General features: G+C 26.8%; 1 protein-coding gene across 3 annotated transcripts in view; it reads left to right on the top strand.

Moving 5' to 3' along the window:
- LOC100202535 (calcineurin-binding protein cabin-1) overlaps positions 1-25,000 on the top strand; it is a 114,728-nt gene that overhangs the window by 82,784 nt on the left and 6,944 nt on the right. For 2 of the 3 annotated variants that reach the window (XM_065791088.1, XM_065791089.1), the window contains 8 exons: positions 5,282-5,336; positions 5,657-5,710; positions 6,461-6,673; positions 22,997-23,086; positions 23,313-23,457; positions 23,569-24,380; positions 24,675-24,788; positions 24,892-25,000. The exon at positions 24,892-25,000 is cut by the window's right edge and continues 55 nt beyond it. In XM_065791088.1, the coding sequence (XP_065647160.1) occupies positions 5,282-5,336; positions 5,657-5,710; positions 6,461-6,673; positions 22,997-23,086; positions 23,313-23,457; positions 23,569-24,380; positions 24,675-24,788; positions 24,892-25,000 (1,592 nt within the window). Of the gene's footprint in view, positions 1-5,281; positions 5,337-5,656; positions 5,711-6,460; positions 6,674-7,056; positions 7,298-22,996; positions 23,087-23,312; positions 23,458-23,568; positions 24,381-24,674; positions 24,789-24,891 lie in introns of those variants that run through there. The other variant, XM_065791090.1, reaches the window with a different exon arrangement.

Raw genomic sequence — 25,000 nt, forward strand, 5'->3', positions numbered from 1 at the left:
TTCATTTTCAAATATTTTATTTTACAATTTATTTCTAAAGTTTATTTGTGCTCAGTCACATTTATTCTATTTCTTTCAATTTTTATCTCAAATAGATATTTTTTATATAGAGAGAGCTGAGCTATTGAATAAAAGCTTGCAGAACATGGACTTGATTAGTGAAAAATATTAAAGCAAAACAGATTTGAAGCTGCTAAAAAAAAGTTTGCCAAAAAATTTTCAAATGACAAAATCAAAGTTTCAGCAAACTATCCAAAATAGAATCTAATAGTGAGAATTTCAATGTAGGTTGTGTCACAAAAATAGAAATATGACTCTAAAACATATGAAAAGAAGATTATTGTTTGCAAAGAAATATGTGGACATGCCCATAAAGTGCTAAAAGAAAGTCATTTGGAGTGATAAATTCAAGTTTAATCTAATCTCAATAGATGATCAACAAAAAGTCTTGTGGAAACAAAGCGAGACATACAAATTAAGTTTCATTAGAGAAACAATAAAACATGATGAAAATATCATGGTGTGTGGATCAATGGCTTGGCTCTCATTAAATTAACTATGAAAGCCAATCCATATATAAACATTTTAAAGCAAAATTTGACATCCTTCTCTTGTAAATTTAGATTTAGAAACGGTTTTGTGTTTGAGCGGGACAATGATTTAACACTTACTTTGCCATTGATGCACTAATCCCAGTAAAAGCAACAGTTAAGGCCTGTGTTGTGGTAACACAGAGATGCTAGTTTATTTACAATTAATATTGTTACTACTTTTGTGGTAAAAAAAACTTCAAGATGTAATAGTTGCATTCTTTTATTCTTTGAATACAACAAAAGTGTATTACATGTAATTGTAAACACAGATATGTGATCCTCTTGCAACTGCACAATGCTAGAACCAGCTTTCCATCAGAATCTAAAATAGAGCTAGTATCAGTTCTGTCTTTAATAAAATATCGCAAATTAATTATTGAGTTACTCAAAAGACTTGATGCTTTAAATCTTGTTTCATCGTTAACAGCTTATGAGTCTGAATCTGAAGTTGAACTTTTTTGTTCAACTTTAGATGCAGCATTTCCTATGATTGAATGGGTGCAAAATGATGTAACTCCACTTTTTATCAATTTTCAGGTTTTAATGGATATATAGAAAGTTCTATCAGTAAGTAAAAAATGAATTGGATTCAAACACTCCTTGTGTTATTAATCACACGATTTAGTAAAAAAATATGTATTACCTACATTCATTTGGTACAAAAATGAGCTAACTCTGGAGTTACCTCATTTATGCACCAGATATTTTTCGTATTTATGTCATATTAAGTAGTGCCAAATCTTTTGATTAAATGTTTATTTTGATTAAGTTTACTTTTGAAAAACATACAAGATATTTTTTACTTCTGAAAAACATACAAGATATTTTTAGCTTCTTCCTGTCATATACTGTATTTTAGTATAATGTTATTTTTATTTTCAAGTAATGTACTTAAAAGAACTTAAAAATATGACTTTTTCCAATGAATGCGGCAGTATATTTAAGGATTCAGATAATATTACTGATTTTGCCCTCAAAAACAGCGGGCCTAATATAAATAGCATTTCTTTCTTTAATGCTAGTGCAGAGGTTTCTAACTCAAGAAATTACTTCTGAAAATATAAAAAAAATCTGAAGTATAAAAAAAAGTTACTAGAAAACAAATCAAAAATCCTAATCTCTGGAAAATAAATGTTGCAAAAAAAAAAAAAACTGAAGGAAAGACTTACATGGGGTTTGAGAATAAAACAGAAACTGTTAAACGAGAAAGTAAAATTGGAAAACCCTGCAATTGCAGGACAAATTGTATTAATGAAATTTCCAAGAATAGAGACTTTTAACAATATTGGTGATAAAGAAAAACAAAATATTTTTACAAATACTGTAAATGAAATTTATTAGAAGAAAAGTTCAAATGAAAGCAGTTGAAAGCTTAGTCTTGTGATGGCTTAAAGCATTCATGTTCTTGTTTATATACAATAAAAGTGGGAAAAGCAACAATGAAGGTATGTAAAATAGCTTTTTGTTCATTGTATAGTTTAAGTGGAAAAATGTTTGAACATTTTTTCAAGAAGTTGCAAAAAGATGTTCCTGCTCTAAGAGACATGCGGGGCAAACACAAAAACTGTCCCAACATGATACCTGAAGATTGTATGCCATATAGATGTTTGCATCAAGTCTTTTTCAAAGTGAACATCCCATTACAGCAGATCTAAAAATCAAAATAAATGGTATTTTTCTCCTGAGTTGAATATGCAAAAAATGCACAAACTCTATCTGAAAATATACTAGCCTGGTATTTATAACAGTTTGGAAAATAAGAAAGGTACTATAAAGTCAATAGTTACATATGATTATTTTGTTGATATCTGCCAGACTGGTGAGCGATTGGAGAAACTTATTGCTGAAGAAAGATATACATGAAATATAAGCCTGTTTCTTCTAGTTGATAACATTTGATTATCAGCAAAACATGCCTTTCCCTCTCTTGACTAATGGTGATGTTTTTTTTCAAATACCAGCTTTGGGAATATAATTTTTTTATATTTGCATTTCTGAAAAGTCTTATTTCTTTATGTATGATGAAATGATTGCCAAAAAAGGATAAAATGATGTAATGAGCTTCCTTGATTTTTTTATTTAAAAATTTCTTGCTGCATCATCCAAAAAGCTCTATCTGTATTCAAATAACTGTTGTTCACAAAATAAAAATCAAGCTTTTTCTCACTACCTATACACTTTAGCTCATACTGGAAAATTACACTTTAATATACACTTTAGCTTATACTGGAAAATTTACCAATATAATACATCAATATCCAGAACCAAAGTTTTGGTTTGATCAAGAAGGAAAAGAGAAAGAGAGGAAGATTATTTTTACCAAAAGAATGGAATTCTCTAGTTAAAAACACATTTCACAAATTTACTGTTGTGCCAGTAAACCAAAAGCTGTTCTTGAACTTTAGCCATTTCTCTCCTTAGTTCAAGAAAAAGGTTACTAATAAACCCAAAGAATAAACTTTAAGGTTTTTAACCTCATCTTACCATGTAATACTCAAAAAATTTAAATTTAAAACTCAAAAAATTATGTGCAATGCAGCAGTTTGGGTAGCAGTATTTTGAAAGAAGATTATGTCCTTCAAAAATGTGGAGTCTGTCTGACTTTACCAAATAATGATGTTTAACTTTATTCAGGAGCTATACCAGCAAAGTGTCCAAAGTATTTACAAGCAAAAGAACTTGCAGAGAAGTAAGTTTAACCAAACTGCTAGTGGTTTTACTACATTTTGAATTGCCAAGATGCAGAACAAGATGATCCAAATTCTGAGGGTAGCTTCACAGACTAACATACAGTTTTTTATTGTGATTTAACATAATAAAATACAGTACGCAGTTTGAAAATTTAATTACTTTGTTACTTGTACAAAACTTGCCCATAGGTGTGTTTTGAACATTGGATCCTTTGTTTCTGAGGCAAGTGCGTTACCACTGTGCCACGGATGCTATCCACTGCACCATGCCTGCTATTCTAAAATTTAACATAAATAAATATAGCATTTATGAAACTTATTTGATGTGTTTTTGTCATTTCAAGTCTTGTTTTATTGGATCTTAATGATAAAAAGTTTAATTTTGTCAGGTGCAAAAATAATATAACTCTATGAGTTTATTTTTTCTATATTATTGTTAGTAATATGATACAAATACAAAATTTGAAGTGAACAAAAGTTTTATACAAAGCTACTATACTATACTAAGCCTATGCAATAAGTTGGAAAATTTTGAAAATTATTTTGTTTTTTCTTTCTACTCTTAATTTGTGAAAATGGTATTTTTGCACCCATGTCTTCAATTGTTTCTAATTTTCTTGACTTTTTATTTTTTTATCTTTTGAAAAACCTTAAGTATTTCAAACAAATGAAAGCTTTTTAAAAAAACTTTTTTCACATCGCCAATGTGTGGATGCCAATATGTGAGACACTTGGTGAAAATTCTAATAAAATGCTGTTTAAAAATGGAAAACACACAGTGACCAATTTCCATGTAATTTAAAAGTTTTTTAAATAATAGTTTTTTATATGATTGTGTCTTGAAGTCCTGAGATTAAAATAAACTTTAATCCCAAGACTTCAGGACACATTCATATAAAAAACTATTATATAAATCCACAGAGTTGCAACTTTAATTGTATTCATTAGTTAAATTATAAATAGCTTTTTGCGTCATGTAAGAATGGTATTATATTCTTTCCAAACTTACAATTACCTTTTTTCTCAAACTCTTTACATATTAATACTCAATCTACAATGTATTAGAGTATTGCTTACATAAAAACTTCTTGTATCTACTTTATAATCATTTGATCACCCTACAACTGGTTACATGTAATCTAGTACAACCTGCCCCATGTCTTGCTGTTTTGAGTAAGATAGTAAGATTTCCAGCACTCTTGAAGTTGTCCTTGAAGGTTTCATCAACAACTGTAAAATATAAGAGTATTAACAATGCCATGTTGCGCATGAGTGATGTTTCTGTTGGTATTTTTAGTGTGCATTGTTAATAGCCTAACAAGGAACCCTTTGTTACAGCTTTAGGTTAGTGGGACTCAGCCCTCTGAATTAGACAATTAGTGCAAGTGAGGCAACTGCATAGACACTATTTATTGTTGTGCACAGATTTTTTTGATACATTCTTTTGTTTTAAAATATAAAAAAATAATAATAATTATACAAAATTATTATTATTTTTTTATTTTTTCAAGAAAATTTTTGAGCCCATTTCAAGTGGTTAAATAATTCAAATATTGCATAAATCAAATATTGCTTTAAGATGCAAGATTTCACATTTTTTAATGTTTATTTAATTAACTTTTTGTTTTGTTTTTTATTACCTGCTATTTAAATTTATATATATATATATATATATATTTCATTTGCATTGGAATAAAGAAATAAATGATATTATGGTATATTATATTATGAAATTAATATAAATGCATTTATTTGCATTAAAATAAATATTACAAATTTTATAGTTATATATTACATGCAATTTAGTTATATTGAATATATTAGAAGTGCTATGGTAATATTGAATATGCTATATGGTAACTGAAACGCATCATGTGAATAATTTTATATAACTTGTAGGATTTTTTTATTTTTTTTAATTAAATCATTTGTTTTGCTAAGTGTTCAAAAAATTTAATTTAGTAATCTACATTGTAATCAAGTTTGCACTTTGTTTAGATGCTTTGAAAAAGCAGTATCAATTAATAATGAAAAGTGTGTTATTCTGGAAGAGGTTTGTATATATTGTTGTACCACCAATCAACTTCTATGTAGTTAGGCTTTTTTTAAATATCTGTAATTTAAGAATCTATGTTTTATAAAACATTTTATACAACTTTAAACAATCAGCTTATTAAACCTTGTCTTTTATATGTAAAATTTTTAATATGTATTTTTGTAATACATATTTTTGTATTTGTATGCATTTTTGTATAGTATTTTTGTATAGTATTTTTGTATAGTATTTTTGTATAGTATTTTTGTATAGTATTTTTGTATAGTATTTTTGTATAGTTCTTTTGTATAGTATAGTATTTTGTATTTTTTGTATAGTATGGGCAAACAGCTTATATGTTAAATTCATATGCATCTAAACGTCTAAAAGAGGTAGGATGATTAAAGTTTCATTTTTTAACATGTTTTACAGTAAAGATAACCTTTAGATTTTATGAAACAGCTCCTTAAAAATGCTTTTTTCATGAAGCCTAAACCCTAATTTTTGTGTTAAGCTTTTTTAAAAATTGAGCAGATTTTTACTGATTTTGCAAAAAATGAGAATAGTTAGGGACCATCTATATATTACATACGCAAAAATCTCCAGATTTTAACCCCCTCACCCCCCCCCCCCCTATTGCATTTTGTACATTTTTGTAATCCCTCGCCCCCTATACCCTACCCCCACCCCACCTGCTTTCCTTTATATGTACATACATTTGGTGGTCTTACTACAACCCATTTACATTAATAAAGCTTTTATAAATATTTTTTGTTGTTGCATATTGAGCTATTTTATTTGTGCCAGCTGTTTACTGTATTTGAAGTTCTTTTCACTTCAATTTTTGATATAACCTTAACTAGGCATGATCTATATTTTTTAAATAGAAGAAGTACATTGAAAAACACAATTTTTTTTTTTTTTTTCCATAATGGATTATTTCTATACATTGATGCGGCCTGCCCAAATCCTAATATCATTAATGCAATCAAACCCCTTGTTAAACACAGTAGTAAAAATATTTTAATAATTGTATATGAATTTTGTAAAGTCATATATATGCATATAAGTTAAGTATAAATCTTTAAAAATAAGTTTTTTTTTAAATAAGAAACTCAAGTCTTATAAATCTTTATAAATAGGTAACTCAAGAAGGGAAACATGATTTACCAACAAATGAATATTATTTAAAAATGAAAAGCGACATGTTAAATCTTTCTTTTAAATGTTTTAATGAAGCCCTACAGAAAGCAAATGGTTGTGAAAATGAACAGTGGCTTCATTACTATATGTTAGGAAAAGCATCAGAAAAGTTAAAGCAATCACCTGATCAGTATTTGGAATTTTATCAAAAGGTTAGCTTTACCTATTAGATTAAGTTATAAATATATTTTTTTTTACTTTTTACAACTTTTTTTACAATTTTTATTTAGTTATATTAAATAAGGTAATAAAACTTTACCAGCCTGCAAAATAGACGTCAGGTTGCAATACCGACATCCTGTTGGCAAAGCTTTGCTTTTGATTTTTTATATCCTGTTACAAAAGTGTTAATGATTATTAGGTTATAAAAGTTTTGCGTTATAAGAGCTTTAAACAAAAATGTTTAAAAGAATGTAGCAGTTAAACTTTATGCAAGTATTTAGCAAATTTATGAATGAGTGATTTTTTAGTTTCAACTTTGTTTTTTAGCAAAAAAAAAATTTATAGTTTAATACATTTTCACTGGTTTTTTTAGATTGATCATAGAAAGAAAGTCGTTTAGAAATGCAAATTTAGTTTATCAGCACTAGACAAGAATTTTGTTTATAGTTAACTACCAGTTACCTCCACAGAGATTTTTTAGAGAGTTATTGTTATCTCCACAAAGAATAAGAATTTCCTTTGTATAAACAAAGGGGGAATCTGCTGTACTTTTTTTGTTGGAATTTAAAGTATTCCTCAAATGCTAATGAGGAATGTAAAATATAGTTTGAAAAGTTATTCTTTTTTATGACTGATGTTTCATGTACAAATGTTTCTGTTGCTAATTTAGCAAAGCCTTTATTTTTATTGTTACATTTTTTTAAAAGCTCTAAATCGATTTTAAAACCTTATAACATAATAAACGGACTAAAATTTTGAGTAAAAAAGTGTGAGCTTTTGAAAAGCAATTTTTAAAAACTTTTGAATGATTTAATGACCTTGCTTACTTGTTATAATGAGTTTTGGATAAAATGAAAAAAAAAGAAAAAATTTTTGTTTTAAATAAAACATTTTTAACTTGATTAAAAAAAATTGAAATAAATAAATTATGAACTCATATTGAATGAATATTACATGTTTTTTACATATAGTACATATATACATACATATTACATATTAGTTACATATAGTACATATATACTAGGGTGTTTCATATTTTATCAATTTTTGAAATTAAACTCGCGAATCGATTTATAAATTGACCATTTATATGAAAATAAGTTTGAACAAAAAAAAGTATGTTTGTACAATTTTTAGGGTCCCCGCCAGTTCGATTTTGGGCAAAAATGTTGGGTGTTTTAAACGCCTGGCGGGGACCTTAAAATTTATCCTATAAAATTTTTTATTCTTTTAAATAATATATGTTGGATTGGATATTAATTACATAAAAGGAGCATGTTGAAAAAATTAAGATACGCCTCCGAGTTATAAAATACGCCTCCGAGTTATAAAATACGCCACCGAGTTATAAAATAGGTTTTTGTAAATATTAATAACTCGGAGGCGTATCTTAATTTTTTCAACATGCTCCTTTTATGTAATTAATATCCAATCCAACATATATTATTTAAAAGAATAAAAAATTTTATAGGATAAATTTTAAGGTCCCCGCCAGGCGTTTAAAACACCCAACATTTTTGCTCAAAATCGAACTGGCAGGGACCCTAAAAATTGTACAAACATACTTTTTTTTGTTCAAACTTATTTTCATATAAATGGTCAATTTATAAATCGATTCGCGAGTTTAATTTCAAAAATTGATAAAATATGAAACACCCTAATATATACATACATATTTTTTACATATAGTACATATATACATATTAGTTTTTTTTGCTTGCCAACACTTTTAGAGATTCAGGTCGACAGTTGCCATAGTAAAGCAAAGATAGATCAGCTTTTACATCAGCATTGTCAAATGCCAACCTGTATTTTGCGGGCTTCCTTAAATAGCCAAAGATAATATTTGAATTTTTTTTTTTTTTTTTAAAGTATTTTTATTAAAATAGCTTAATATTGCTGAAATAATTTTATATTCTTTATGCATGTTTTTTATTTATCATTTAAATGTATCTTAACATAAATTATTTAAAGAAAAATAATTAAAAAGCAATTTGTCTATAACTATAATATAATAGCAAATTGTCTGCTTCTTAAATTTGTTTTTTGTTTAAAAGTAAAAAAAATTAATGTTTGTTTAACAAAAATAAAAGTAAAATAAATATTTTTTTTAATAGATTTTTTTTAGTTAAAATAATAAACAAAATAAAATGAAGTAATTAAAAAATAAATAAAATAAAGTAATTAAGAAATAAATGAGAAAAAAAAATTAAGGAATAGATAAGAAAAAATAAAATAAACCAAATAAACCAACATAGATGGATCCTGCAAAAGAAAAATACAGGCTTGGATATTGGACCTATACTGGAATCCTATAAGAAGTTGTCTGAGGGCTTTGTATTCACGCCATAAGAGCTACCTGCTGGGTCTCAGATGTTTTTCAAAAATGAAAAACATCTGAGATCCAGCAAAACATATGAACTGTAAGAGCAAAAATGAAAAACATCTGGGTCTCAGATGTTTTTCATTTTTGCTCTTTCAGTTCCTATGTTTTGTTCTAATTGTTCCCAATTCTATATGTTTTCTATTTTCTCATTTTCTAGTATATGATATACTTATAATATGCATTTGAATATGAATACTTTTTTTTTTTCATTTATGTACTTGTGCCGTTTATGAATGGGTTTATTATGTATAAATGTGTATATTAAAAAGTGTGGATAATCTCACTGCAATTATGGCTGCAATAAAACAACACTGAATGCAAATAAAGCAAAAATATCAAACCAGGCATATTTTTTAATACATTGTTTGACTTACTAAAAAAAAACATTTAAAAATAATGTGTTTTGAATGGTTTCTTTCCTCTCTGTCCTGTTAGATTGAATCAGTGAGCAAGCTTGCCGTTAAGTAGAACAGGTTTTTCAAGCTTATCATTGCTCATTAAAAGCTGTAGAACTGTTACTGTAAGTAGGCTAGCCAATTAAGTTGATTTTAAAGCTAATCTAACTAGCCAAAATGATCATTGTTAATAGTATTAAAATTAAGCTTAACAATAAAATATAGAGACAGACTGTTTTGCAAGTTTGTTTAAAAAAAGTTAAAAAGACAAGTTGTTATGAGCATAACCAAACTACAGTACAAAATAAAGTTTTTTTGAATTATTAATTATTCATATAATAATTACAAAAATAGGCATGAAATTGATAATGATAAGACTAAGACAAAACAATACAAAATAAAAATAAAATTATGTTTAAATTTTTAAAAATATATAACATTAATTATGAAAACTTAATAGTGAAAAATTAATAGTGATTTAAGAAATTAATAAAGTTTGATTCATGAAAATGGTATAATTACTAATACTAAAACTATAATAATTTTTTACTCTGATAATAATCTTATAGATAAGTCATACTCCAAATAGGTAATTAAAATCTTAAAGTAATTTTCAATTTATAGTGATATCTTATAATATCTTATTTAAATTTATTGTGATATCGAACAATATCTGTTAGTATAGCCACAATTAAATAGCCTTGTGAATTACCATTATAAAAAAAAGGTATTTTTAGAAACAAAAACAAAAGTATAATAAAAGTAGATGGGCCTAAAATTGTATTTCAAGTAAAATATAAAAAATAGCTCCTATCTTCTTTATTTGATGAACTATAAAATATAAATATTTTACTTATCTTAAACTAAATTAAGGATGTTTATGTAAGAGTACAAGATGTAATATTTGTTAAAAACTAACATGAAAAAAAATATTTTTTTTTTCATGTTATAAACTTTGAAAAAGTCAAAAAGAGCAATACAAAATGACTTTTGTAAAGTAATATATTTTTAAAAAGTCAATTGCAATTTCTGGAAAATATATAAACCTCTTTAATTTGTTTCGTTCGTCATTATTGGATTCATTTTTAATTTTTTAATCTAAATCTTTGAATTTTTTAATCGATTATAAAAATGTATACAAATTATTAATAATAAATTTAGAATGAAAATGCATAATAATAATAGTAATATTAAAAGTTATTAAAAATTAATAATTTATAGAATTTGCATTGTAGATCTGCCAAAATAGGGCATCAATAAAGACTCATCTGAAAATCTGGTTTTCTGATTAGTCTTTATGTATAATTTTTTTTTTCTTAAATTTTTTTCCTCAGATAAATTATACATATAAATTATTTATTTTATAAAGAAAAATATAAACTGAAATACACACATTCATATATATAGACTTAAGTCAACAAATGACATTATCTTATTTAAACATTTATTTTAGTCTTTCATATATATACATAAAGAGAATTCCAACCTCTCACTTATGAAGTGGGGATCGAACTCAGAAGTTCTCACTTATGAACTGAGCGCTCTACCACTACACCACTACCACAATAATTGTAAAATTAAAAAAAACTTTTTTTTTTAAGTAATATATTTTTAATAATACCTTTTTTTAGGTCTGCCTCATTATCAAATAATAGTACTTTATGACTTTTCCATACAGGTTCCATACCAGGTAACCACATAAATCCCATGCAGTACCCATATGTATTGGTTGAGCAGAAGTAATTAGGAAATAGATAAGAAAAAAAAAAATAAAGCAATTAAGATAAGAAGAAATAAAATTAAGTAAGAAATTAATATGAAAAAATAAAATTAGTTAATTAGAAAATAGAAATGAATAAATAAAATACACCTTTTATGGAGGAGAATACAGTGCCAAACCTGTAAAATTAAATTTTTTTTACTGTGTTCTCCTTCATAAAAGCCAGACATCTGGTGACCCTACTAAGATATAGGTAAGAAAAAATTTATCTGTAATGCAATAAGAATAAGATTTACGAGAATAAAAAACTGTTTTGGTTATAGTCAGAAGTATAAGTTTGTTTCTAATCCCACCTAACAACCTCTGCTAAATCTTATAACTTTGCCTTACAATTTACTTTTTTTTATTTACCTTACAACTTTGCCTTACAACTTCACTTACTGCACCTACTACATTTATTAGTAAAAATAATAAAAAGGCTGGCCACAATTTGCCAAAGATTATCTAAATTAGGCAATCAAAAATGGAAAAAAGTAGTTTTCTCAGACGAATCTAAATTTAATCTTGGAAGTGATTGTAGACTACATGTAGGACATCCAATTGGAGGAGATGTAATGGTTTGGGGAATTTTGTCTGTGCAAAGAGTCGGTTCATTGATCTCAACCAATGCACGTATGAATGCTTCTATTTACAAAGAAATTTTAGAAAATAATTTGTTATTATATGTTGAAGAAGCAATGCCACAAAATTGTATATTTTAGCAAGATAATGACCCTAAACACACATCCAAGTTGTTAAAACAGTGGTTTTCAGCTTCAAATGTGAGAGTTTTAAAATGTCCTTTAGCTAAATTAAACTGAATGGAACACTTATGAAAACCGCTAGATCATCAAGGTCAAAAGCATTCATGTTCAAATAGAGCATTATTCAAATCATTGAAGGAAGAATGGGATAAATTTCCAACTGTTTGTATTAATTATTTAATTGAATCAATACCACATTGTTGTGCATTTTTTATCACTGTAAAGGGTATGGGTACATAATATTATATAAAAGTATAATTTTATTATAATATAAAATTATATAAAAGTATAATTTTATTTTATTATAGAACATGGGGATCAATAATTTTTCTAATAACACAAATCGGCCAGAAACTTTTGAACATGTAAATATAACAGTTATAGTAATAAATATATTCACAAACATAAATAATATTTTTTTGATATATTATTTTGTCTCCTAACATCTGAAACCATTTGACTTTTTTAAAAATAAGTTAGAGTAAAAACTTTCACTGACCGGAAACTTTTGCACTCCACTGTAAATGTGCTTATTTTTTATTTTTGTTACTGTTGTTATTTTGTTTCTTTCTTTGTTCCAAATTATTAAGTATTTATATGAATAACATTGCTATTGCTAATTGTTCTTTTTTGCTTAATTCTTTTTACACTAATATTGCTGTTTTTTGTTAACTATTATTATTAATTTAACATTAATTACACAGGTCAACAAAAAAAAAAAATTTTCTGGTGCCGAGCAAACAATTTTTTTTTTGTATAGCATTTCTCGTTTTGATTTCAAATATGTAACTCTTTTTTTACCATCAGGTCAAGTTGTAAAGATATTTAGGTTCAAATCTTAAGTATTTAGGGTAAAGTCCCTAATATTGTCAGAAAAAAAAGTTATTCAAAAGTATGTCAACCTGGGTCTCAAAAGAAGCGTATTTTCATAGAGATTTTAGAAAACATAAATATTTTTCCTTAAAATTTATTGACAAAAAAATTATGTGAAAAAATGCTAAAGACTCTTAAAAAAAAGTCATCAGAATGTTATTCACCAAAAATACACAAAATACTTATTTTTATTACAAATGAATAACATTTTTAAAATCTCTATGAAAATACGCTTCTTTTGAGACCCAGGTTGACATACTTTTGAATAACTTTTTTTTCGACAATATTAGGGACTTTACCCTAAATACTTAGGATTTGAACCTAAATATCTTTACAACTTGACCTGATGGTAAAAAAAGAGTTGCATATTTGAAATCAAAATGAGAAATGCGATACAAAAAACAAATTGTTTGCTCGGCACCAGGAAAAAAAAATTTTTTTGTTGATCTGTGTTATTAATGTAAGCATTACTAATGTTTTTTAAAACTATTATGAACATTTAGTGTCACTCCTTGGATCAGGTTTCTAAAGTGTGTGTGTGACATAATCACGGTGTCAGTAGCAATAAATTTTATGCAGCGTTTTTATGATACTTGAAGTTAAATTATCATCATCTCATCTTCTTTTCTCTCTTTCTGCTCCACCCTCCTTCCTTCTTTTCTGCTTCCTCATATACCATTTTTTTCTATCTAAAAAGTTTTTTATATTTTTTGTCTACTTCACATCTAAGAACTATAGTTAACTCCTGATAACTCAAACCTCCAAGGAGCCAAAGAAAATGTTTCAACCTAATGAATGCTTAACTAAAGCAAATTCTGGTTAAAGTCAAACTTTAACTAAAATATAAATTAAAGAGTCAAAAATATTTTTCTTTATTCAATGTTAAAGTATAAACATTAAATATACACCATTATACTAATAAAAATGTGAATAATATATCTGTGAAAGAAGTTTCGTATTGTATTCATGCTGTACACTCAAAAGATAAAATTCAAAAAAGTTTAGCAACACAATGACTTCCTTATTATTTGGTAATAAAGTTGCGTCTAAAAGTTAGTGGTCTTTTAAAATTTCAACAAATTTATGAAAGAAATTCATTAAAACTAAAACTATATATAATAATTGCTTTTTAAATATTACAGCTGTATTTTATGCCTGATAACAATCTGTTCTATTCTATAAGATCTAAAAAAAAATATTAGGCTACTGTTATTTATGTTTTATATGTAATGACTTCTTTAAAAAAATTCAAGTAAGTTATTTTGATTTCTTTATGTCGCATATAGAAAGTTTGAGTTATCTAAAGAAATTTGTTGAAACAAACTAAAATAGTAATAATTGTTATAAATATAACTCTAACTTTTAGGCTTTTCTTTTTTCTACTGCAATCATCAGAAAGTCTTTTAATGTATTTTAAACTAATTTTGAAGACAGTTTTTTGAACATTTTAAGCTTGAAAAAAATCTACATACACTTTGTTCAAAGGAAATATCATTGGTAACTTAGAACCATACAATTTGGACAAAAACTCCCATAGATTTGAATTTTAGAAAATCTTCAATTCAATATTCCAATCTAACAATTTAACTCAATCACCTCTAGCAGCGATAATGCTGTTGTAGTTTTAAAGTGCAAGGGCTACTTGAACAAGCTCACTTAAATAAATAGCCCAAGTGTTTTTACGTGTTTTTGCTCAACAAAGCCTTTAAAAATTTTTGAACACTACTAAACAAGCTTAATATCTAATGTGTTACATTTGGACAAACAGAATTAATGGTACTTATTTCTATGTTGGTTTAGCACATTATCTTTTTTATTTATTGTTGTTGCTCTTTCAGCTCTCATTTTTTTATAGATTTTTTGTTGTTTAATTAAATATTAATCATTATATTCAACCTTTTTTAAAATTTATGTTATTAAATACAGATCGACATTTGAAGAACTAGTGAATAATTTTTAGAAATAGAACAACAAATTATTGGAGAAAATTTTTATAAGTACTACATAGAATAATTTTTGGCTTCTTTTTTTTCTTCACTAAGTTTTAATTAAAGATCAATATACATTAAATTTTTTTTTAATTTATTATTTGTCTTTTTTATTTATTAGTTTTTTAATTTATTTCAATATTTCAATTTATAATTTTGATATAAGTGAAGCTTTGATTTATATTGTGGTAAGATCATACTTATTCACGTCTAAAAGTATAATATATACATATATAAATCTATTAATAAATTTATATCTGCAGAATAGGTGAGTTTAATAATTTTTATTTCTGAATATTTAGGCAATATATGACCTAATTTCAATATATAACCTGTTCATAAAAAAAGTTTATTTTGACTTGATTCAAATTTTCAAATATTGTATAGTTATTGTATAGATGCATACACTGTTCCTTAGTAAAGTCTTATTGTTTAGGTTATATTATGTATTCTAGTAGTTATTTACTTAGATCACCAATCAGTTATAGCCAATATATGTTCAACATTTAAATTTTTTTTTTTATTTACTTAAAGTTTAATTAAAACATGAGTTTAATAAAACATGATTACATTTAAATAAAAATAAAAAGATGAAATTTATAAATTGATTAACAAAAGGTTACACATGAACAAAGCATATAAATATAATCCGTAACCTTAAAAATAAACATACTGCATATTGTATAAAGAGATTTCTTATTATTTGATGTATTTAACTTAAATTCTATTTTTTATATTTTATATAAATTTTATACATTCCAGCTGTTTAATTACGGACTTTCACAGAGTGTGGTTTCAGAGCATGACTTTTTCATAGGGGATAAATAAACAAAATGGCAACTTTGTATAGGTTGTTTTTAGGCGTTTTTAATGAATATAGATTTTTTTAAAATGATTTAGTTGGTCGATTATTCGATATTTTTAAACAAAATTATATTTTATTGTTTAATATATATATAAATATATTTTAGTTTTGAGATGTCATTTTTTTGTTGATAAAAAGTAAAAAATAATAAACTTAATAAGCTTGCGGTGGAAAGGAAAAATTTCCGAAAATTATTAAACATTCTCTCTCCTAAGAGGAATGAAAGCGAGCTTCAAACAATAAAATTTTAATTTTTTAATGCTTTGAAGTTTTACAAGACGGTCTTGATTTTGTATGTACATACACAGAGGCGGAATGGGTCTTTAAAAAAACTGCTTTATGCAAAAGTAGGATGGGGAGGGGTGGCAAAATAGTGGTTTAGTGCGTACTCACTTCATGGAAGTCTTCTACTATAACATAGTATACTTCTAGTTTATATTATAACTGTACATTATAATTTTTTTTGTAGCGAAAGGGGGTGAAGCTTCTTGATGTCCGCCCTGTGTGTGACACAACAATCTAAATAGATAAACTAGATAGCAGATGAATTAATGCATTTCTAATAAAAATTACATGTTGTATATTTAACAAACGATATTTTTATACATAAATTGTATACATTAAATATTTAAATTAGATATTTATTAAACATTTAATTAAATTATAAATGGATTTATCAAGTACTCTTGAAATAATTTTAAATCTCTTTTTTTTTAAACAAAGTTTTTAAATATTAAGGTGGTTCCCCTAGAAAAAAAACATGAAAAAAAAAATCAAAATTGAGTATATATATATATACTTTTCTATATTCTTTCCAATGATATTATTTGAGGGGTCTTTTGAAGTATAAAAATGAAAAAAATTTTCGTTTATTCCCTTTATATATATGTGCTATATCATTGTACTAAATTTCATATTATATACATAAGTTTTAAAATTATTGAGTCCCGAGTTTTTCCTAATTTTTCTCATGAAACTGTAAAAACCTGTTGACTCAGCCTTAAAAAATGCCCATTTTGTTATAATATTATACTTTTTAAATTTGTACTTATTTCTAGTATTGAAAAATTGATATTAGAACAATTTTCTATCACTATAAAAGAAAATAGCTTTTTTCTAGGGGTGCCACCTTAATAAATTTATACTATTTTATATCCATTATGTGAAAATTAGATATTCACTATGCAAAAAACTTTTAAAACCGCCCAAATTTTTTTTTTTTTTCACTTAGTATTTGTGTACTATGTAAAAGAATACTTTACCAAAATTTAATCACTATTTTAGAGCCACTTCAAAGCCCTTGAACATTTAACAGGTCCCTAATAATATTTAAAAAGTTTTTCAAAAGTATGTCTTGTTAGATCTCATGTAATCAAAAATGTTAATTTAAAAAAAAAAAAATTTAAAGAAAATAAAAACAACATTGTAGAACTCTAAAAACTGTTTTTTATTAATACTAGAGACCTGTTGACTGAGACATTTAAGGGCTTTGACAGGGCTTTAGAATAGTTAACTAAAACTTGGTAAAAAATTTTTTACATTGTACACAAACACTAGAACGGAAAAAAAAATTCAGTTTGAGTGGTTTTAAAATTTTTTTGCATAGTGGACACCCCTTACTATTTATAGAGTGCTACTATTTTTTGTCAAAAGACTAAAATATATACACTTTTTTAATTTTTTAATGTTGTACTAAAATTTACTATAGGAATTTTACTTACCAATTTGTTAATATGGGTGCGTAGAAGTTTAATACTTTCAAGTTAAGGAATTCGAAGAAGGTTTTTTCTTTTCTAAAGTTGCAAATAATTTGTATTCTTTATGTGGCCAGTCTGTCACTATGTTTAAAAGGATAATGTCTACTAAACATTTTACTACATCTCACAAAATGTTGTTTTTCTGGATAAGAAAGTATGAAGATTTTGATTCAGGAAAATAGGACACGAGAAAGCAGTAGTTTGATTGTGTACATACCATTTGAAGTTGTGTTTGAAAAAAAGAGGCAGGTGATTCAGATAAGTTTGACAATAGTTCTTTTAAATTTTCTCCTCTAATTTTTTTTTTTTCAAGTAACAAGTTTGGAGCTACCAAAATGTCATATGAGTCATCTTCTGTAAAAGTAAAGAAACTACTTGGCATAACATTTGATAAAGACTAGTTTTGAAAAAATAACAGTGCTTTTTTATCATAATGGTGACCACGACAGAAATTTTCAAAACCTTTAAATTTCTTTTTACCATATATACATCTAACAATGTTGATTACAAAATCAACAAAGTACCAGTTATTTAGTTTTTTTTTATTTTTGGCCATGAATTTGTGTTTTGCTCAAAATTCTTATAATTTAATAGGAAATTCAATAAGATCAGTAGGGCACATGTTCTGAATGGTAATATTTATTTCTGTAATTTTTCCTCTAAATGTTGTTGAATACTATTGTTTTCATCGCTTGCAGATATAACCTTTTTTAGAATTAAACCTTTTTACTCCAACAATGCCATTTTTGAAGTTGTTCGGTATATGAAAGCAATAATATTTTTTCCTTAATCTTATGAAAGTGTTTTAGAAATAACAATAATGCAAGAACATGGCAACAAAGCCCACTCACACCAACTGATCATTCACAATAGGATTTCTGTGGAATGTTATTTTTAAATAACATTACATAACAGCATAACATTAAACAACAGCAGGACGAATTTGTTCTCGTGATATTTTTTATAAGTCCTCTTACAAATAATGTGCTAGGTAAAATAAAATTCGTTAAAGCTTTAACACTCACAATTTTTTTGCTCGTCAAAATAGAATATCCTTTTTGTTGTTGTCCTAAAGTGCCTTCTCTTTTATTAAAAGCATACTTTTTAAATGTAAATGGAGTTATAGAAGAGTACAACAAATTTTTATTATTTCAAGGAGCACTTAAAGGTGGGATGTTTGAAGGATTCAAGAAAGTTACAAATACAAAATGTCTTTCTGTTTTTCTTTTTAGTTATTGAGTTAGGGGAGGATAGAGTTTCAATTTATTTATTCTGATACGTAACTCATGTAAAGTGCCACTTGTAGATAAACCATAGTCATTTAGCCATTTTATAAAATCGTTTTTTTTTTATTTGAAGTATTATCCATTATCTATCAGAGTTTATATAATAATTTGTTTTAACCATTTGATTTATTTATCCCCTATAAAGATGGTACCAAAATCTAATACGCCAAAACCACCCCGTATGAAAGTCCCTAATACAAAGCATCCAACAGTTTCACCTAACAGCATTGTTATATTTTGAACAGTTTGAATTTCAAACAGTTTTGGAGCTGGTAAAGGTCTATAGCTTTGGTCAATCCTTAGTTAGTAGAAGTACAACTTTGGGTTGTAGGAGCTTACAAACTTACATGGAAGTCTTTTTATCAAAAATAAATAACTCAGTCTTTGTCTGCAAAATAGGCCAATGCCAGGAAAGGCATTAGTTTGTAAAAAACTACTTTAACCCTTCCATAATCACTGTGTGCCTGAATGAAGCTGAACCTCTATGAAAACGGCCAAAAAATATTTTATGTCATTATTTTACATATACATATTGGTTATAAAAATAAAAAGTATTTGTTGGGAAAACTTTTAGAAACCCGCACAAATAAAAAAAGCAATTAAAATTTTTTTTAAAGTAATGCAAAATATAGTTTACAGAAAAGTTCAATTGAATAGATATAAATATTTAAAATACATAGAATTGCATATTATATTGCTAAATATTATTAGTATTAAAGTTTAGTATAGCCTTAGAGAAGCTGTCCATATATCAAAGTAAAAAAATGTCTATTATTAAGTATTGCTCCCAAACCTCCAAGAATGCTGAATGTGAGTTTTTTAACTCTTGTTCTGAAGACTAAGTCTTTTTTTTTTTTTTTTTTAACATCTTTCCTTTTAACAAGGCTGCAAGCAACCAATAATTAAAGTTATAAGAGAAAAGATGAAGATTGTCGAGCAAGATAGCGATTGACGGACGACTTAAAGGATTGCAAATTATATGAATCAGGAAAGCAAGATGAAGGAAGCAAATTCCAAAGAACTGATGTTCAAGGAAAAAAACTAGACAAAATATTTTTGGAGCACTTAGGAACATTGACAAAAAAAGGATGAGCTTAATTGAATGACAAGTAACACGAGAATGAATTTTAGAAGATGGCACAAGAGATGCTAGCTCTTTAGAGCTGTGCCCATTATAGAATTTGTAGAAAAGAGAAAGAGAAGCAACATTACGACGATGTGATAATGGTTGAAGGTTGGCTGCAAAAGCAGGTCCAACTATGTTTACAATGCAATTTTGTACCTTAACTAAAAGAGATAGGGCATCATTAGAAGATCCGCTCCATGGCAACAGTATTCCATACAAGGCTGGATTTGAGATTTATAGAGATAAAGAATAGAATCCGGAGTAAGAAAGTGTCAAGCTCGATAAAGAGATGCAACCTTAGCAGATGCTAATTTTGCAACTGATTTGATATATGGTTTCCAAGAAAGATTGGAAGTAAGAGTTAATCCTAGAAGATGAAGAGTAGATGATTCATCGAGTACATCATCGCTCAGAAATATAGGATGATCTAACTTATTGTGATAATGATTGGCTGAAAAACATTGAGTTTTATCTGTATTAAAGTTCACCAGCCACTGTGAGCCCCAAACTGTAGCAGAAGTGGGATCCTTTTCAAGCTCAAATGCCCCCTCCAAGCAATCAGAGAGAGTTGGTTTCTTATCACGACAAGAATAAATGGTAGTATCATCAGCAAACAAAGTCACCTTAGATGTGAGAATATCTGGAAGATCATTAATGTAAATTAAAAAGAGTATAGGGTCGAGGATAGAACCTTGAGGAACCCCTGAAGTTATAGAATAAGAAGAAAAGTGCTATCCATCAAGGACAACTTTTATACTACGATTGGAAAGGAAGAATTTAATAATCTTGAAGATGTTACCAGACACACCATAAGAAGAAAGCTTATGGAGAAGACCAGCATGCCAAACTTTATCAAAAGCTTTTGAAATGTCAAGAGCGATGGCCTTAACCTCTCCACTTTCATCTAATGCACGATAAAACCTATTGGTTATTACTGTTAGCAAATCAGCTGTAGAACGAGAAGATCGAAATCCATACTGATGGTCAGAAAGTTATTAGATTCAAGATGAGAAATTAAGTGTTTGTTAATTAAAAATTCAAAAACCTTGCTTATGATAAAAAGAAGACTAATGGGACGGTAGTTAGATGAATCAGATTGCTCTCCAGAATTTTTGAAGATAGGGATAACAGATGCCGCTTTCTAGCAGGCTGGAAAAGCCTTTGTCCTTGTCTTCTACAGCTTGTGGCCCGTTGTCCGGGCCCCAAGCTGTAGAAGAGTCTAGGCAGGAAATTGGTAGGATTGGTATCAACAAATTGGCGTCAAATTTATACCTAAGGAAGCAAATCTTCCAAATTGCCCTGAGCAGCGCTTTATCGAGAGTTATTAGGCAATTGTAAAAGGAATTTTGTTGAAAAGCAACAAATCAGCGAAAGATGTCAAGAAAAAATAAGCAAAAATGGTTATCAGCATTGACAACTTGGATCTTGTTTGCAGTGACAGCAAAGTCACTGCAAACAAGATCCAAGGCATGATGGGACCTACTTAAAATAAATTTGATTACTTTCTAAGCACCTTCTGAAATCTGTTCAAACTGAATAAAAATTTTAAATGATACAATCAATTTCATTATAAAAAATTTGGAATTTATTTGTTTTTATTTCTTGAGTTATTGCTAAGTGTTTCCGGCTAGAAAGTACTGAGCCCAACCAATAACTTGATGATCAGTCAACCTAGCTTCTTGTTGTATTATAGAGACCTCCTCTGCGGTCAGAAATTCATTAACTATTATTTCTTTTTTCTTTTCCAGCAATAGAATCAAAGGTTTTCCACAATTAGGGGATGTAGTGGAGATGTCTAAGTTGTCTGAACTTATCTTTGTTTTTATAGTTTTATAACTGGTCTGTTCAGTCAGTTTAGGATCAATTAGTTTTGTAATGTTAGCTAACTTTTCCAATCTTTGTTTAAACTTATCTTTGGAGAGGTTTGATCTCCTGTATATACTGGCAAAGCAATGTGAGCAGAGGCATGTGGGAAACAATCTTGAGTTGTTAGATTTATTCTTCTGGTTTGACAAATAACTTCCACTAATAACTTCTACAAATAACTTCCATTTAAGCTGGCAATTTTATAAATTCGGCACTTATATCTTTCCATAGACCTGATGAAAATAAAAAAATGTTAAATAGTTTTTGTTTTTTTTAAATAATCTATATCATTTTGTGTTGGTTATATGATTAATTGTTAACTTTGACCATTTTATTTCCAAAATGAAATATATGTATTTATTGTAATTTAATTGGTGCACAAAATAATCTTTTTATATTTAAATTTAATTTATATATTTAAGTTACAATTTTATTTATAAATACATTGTTTTAGTTTTCAGCTCTGAATCATAGTTCTCTGCTATTGTTAGATTGAAGAATCTCTATTTGTTAACTTGATTAAGTCCAATTTGCAGTCAATACAAAGCCTAGATAGGAACCTTGGATCTTGCAGTGAATAGCTTGACACCAAATGAGCTTTCAGTTCAATTTCTTGTGTAGGAGTAACTTTTCTACTTGCTTTTTTCCTCTTGGGTAAAAGCAAAAAACACAAATAAGTACACAGTTTTCGTCATGTTATCTTAGAAGATTATAATGTTAGCTCACAAATAATGTTTGGTTTTTTAATTATATTTATTAACCTAATATTTTTTATATATAATTAATTGTTTTAATAATGTATTAATTAAAAAAGTAAATATAAAATCAAATTAACTATTATTAAAACAAGCTATTATTCATAGCTCATTTAATCACCCTTTAAGGCTAAAAGTGACCTTTTAAGGCTAAAAATGTAAAATAATAACAAAAAATTTTTTGGAGTGTTTTCATAGAGGTTCAATTTTATCATTTATCGTATGTGTGAAACCTACTACTAGGCCTCAAATGATACGTGTAAAACTCACTACCAGGCCTCAAATGATATGTACAAAACTTCCTACCAGGCTTTAAGTGATATATGTGAAACTTACTAGTAGGCCCCAAATTATATATTTGAAGAAAAAGTCTTGAATATCTTTTAAATGTTTTATTTTTTCTTAAATCATTACGTTAATAGCTTTTACATAAAAATTTTCTTTTTTATCAAGTTATTAAAATAATCAGTATAATATTACTTTTTTTTAAAAGTCACTGCGTGAACTTTATAAAAATGGTGGTCGATTTCAAAAAAAAATATCTTATCACGGTGCACCAGAATACTCTATTGAAGTTGTTGAGGTATTCACTTTATATAATAGTTTAAAATATTAAAGTATTTTGTTATAGTTTAGTAAATGGCTGATAATAGTTTGATAAAAATTTAATTTAATGTCATATTTTATTTGAAAATTTGAATACTGATCTTCTTGAGTTGTTTTATCTTACTTAAGTTTAAATTATGTAAGCTTGACAAATTCGCAAAATAAAGTTGTAATTAAATATTTTATATTTATTAAATTATTAGTTGTTTTTTCGGATTCATGCATCAATTCTAAAGGTGTTGATGTACATGGTAAATATCGAATATGATATATTGGTGAAGCATTTAAATTTGGCTTGTTGTCAAGCAGTTTATCGAGAAATGAATGATGATATTCATAAATACAATGGCATGTTTTAAATAGTTTTAAAATATTATATTAAAATAATAAACAAACAAAAATAAAATTTTCTAAAGTTTGACATTTTTTTTTTATATTGTTGTATAGTTTTTACTTTAGTTTTCACTCCTGATGCAGACAGCAATAAACATTTTATAAAAACTCAAAGCATCTTGCAGCTGTCAGGGAATAATTTTTTGCAAAATTCATCATCAAAAACATGTTTTTTTAATAAGCCAGAAAAAACTTTTCTAAACGACGTTGATTTTGAAGTTAGTTTGCTTATTCAAGATATTGTTCTGAAAATTGAGAGTAATTTAATTTCTGAAAGTAATGAGTTATTGCATAAATGTAAAATTTCTTCAACTTGTACTGAGAAATTTGATTTCATAGTTAGTAATAACCATTCTTTAAATTTATCTATAAACAATCAAATTGATAACTTCTCACAAAATGACTTGTCAATTGTAAAACTATTATTAAGTGACTTAGTAGAGAAGGTTTCTGGTGACAGTAATCAAAAATCTCATTCCTCAATCTCACTAGTGACTCCCTCGATCAATCTAGATTCTTTGTCTGCGAGTGTTGGTTCTAATGAAATAAAACATTTAACAAATACCAACTTAACAAATTTCGATTCTGCAGAAGAAAAAGGTTTCCCAACAAATGAATGTACTGAGAAAGAAAAAAGCTTTTTAACAATTGAAAAAGAAAGGTGTTCTGAAGTAGGAAAATGTTTTGGCAATTTACTTTCAACTTTTAAGAAAAATTTAGTGCAACGTAATTTTAAAAATAAAGAAGAAAGATATCAATATATATCATTAGCACAAAAATGTTTAAATGCTTTAGCTTTTTGCTTGCAGAGATTTCCTGAACATTATAAAAGTCGCTATATGATGTCATACTTTTTTATGGTTGATAATGAGTTTAAGGTAACTTTTGTATTTTTTTAATATAAAATATTTTTTCTGAAAAGATTGTTCATTGCATTCATTGAAATTAAGGTGTTTCAAACAAAATAAATTGTTTGAATTACTCTAGGTTAATTAGATTTATTGGATTAATTGAGTTGATAAATTGATAGGTTTACTTGAGTTTATTGGTTGATTGGTTTTTGTCTGATTGTTTTGATTGTATATGCTTTAGTTGTTTAAGAATTTAAAATTTTAAACATGGCTGTCAAGTCATTTATTTGTGATTTAATAGTTTTAATTGAAATTTATTAGAATTTAAAAATCAGTCGAAGCTTGCTACTTGGGGACTGTATTGAATCAAATTTACATTTTAACTTATCCTCCAATGGAATAATCTCGAGTAAAAAGAAAACCAACTTATTCCAGGTAAAAAAGCCAAAAGTTTAAAATATTTGTTTTTTAATATAATAGTTTATTAATAAAAATTGTTATTAAATTATAAAACTAAATTGCTTTATAATCTTATAAGTACTTGTGGCGTATTCCAATCAATGAAATTGATAGACCTGGAAGCTTTCTTTCTCATGTGTATTGTATTGTAAAACTACTTTTGGATATTCTTTATCAACTTGATGATA

The sequence above is a fragment of the Hydra vulgaris genome, chromosome 02, assembly GCF_038396675.1.
Source record: "Hydra vulgaris chromosome 02, alternate assembly HydraT2T_AEP".
NCBI lineage: Eukaryota > Metazoa > Cnidaria > Hydrozoa > Anthoathecata > Hydridae > Hydra > Hydra vulgaris.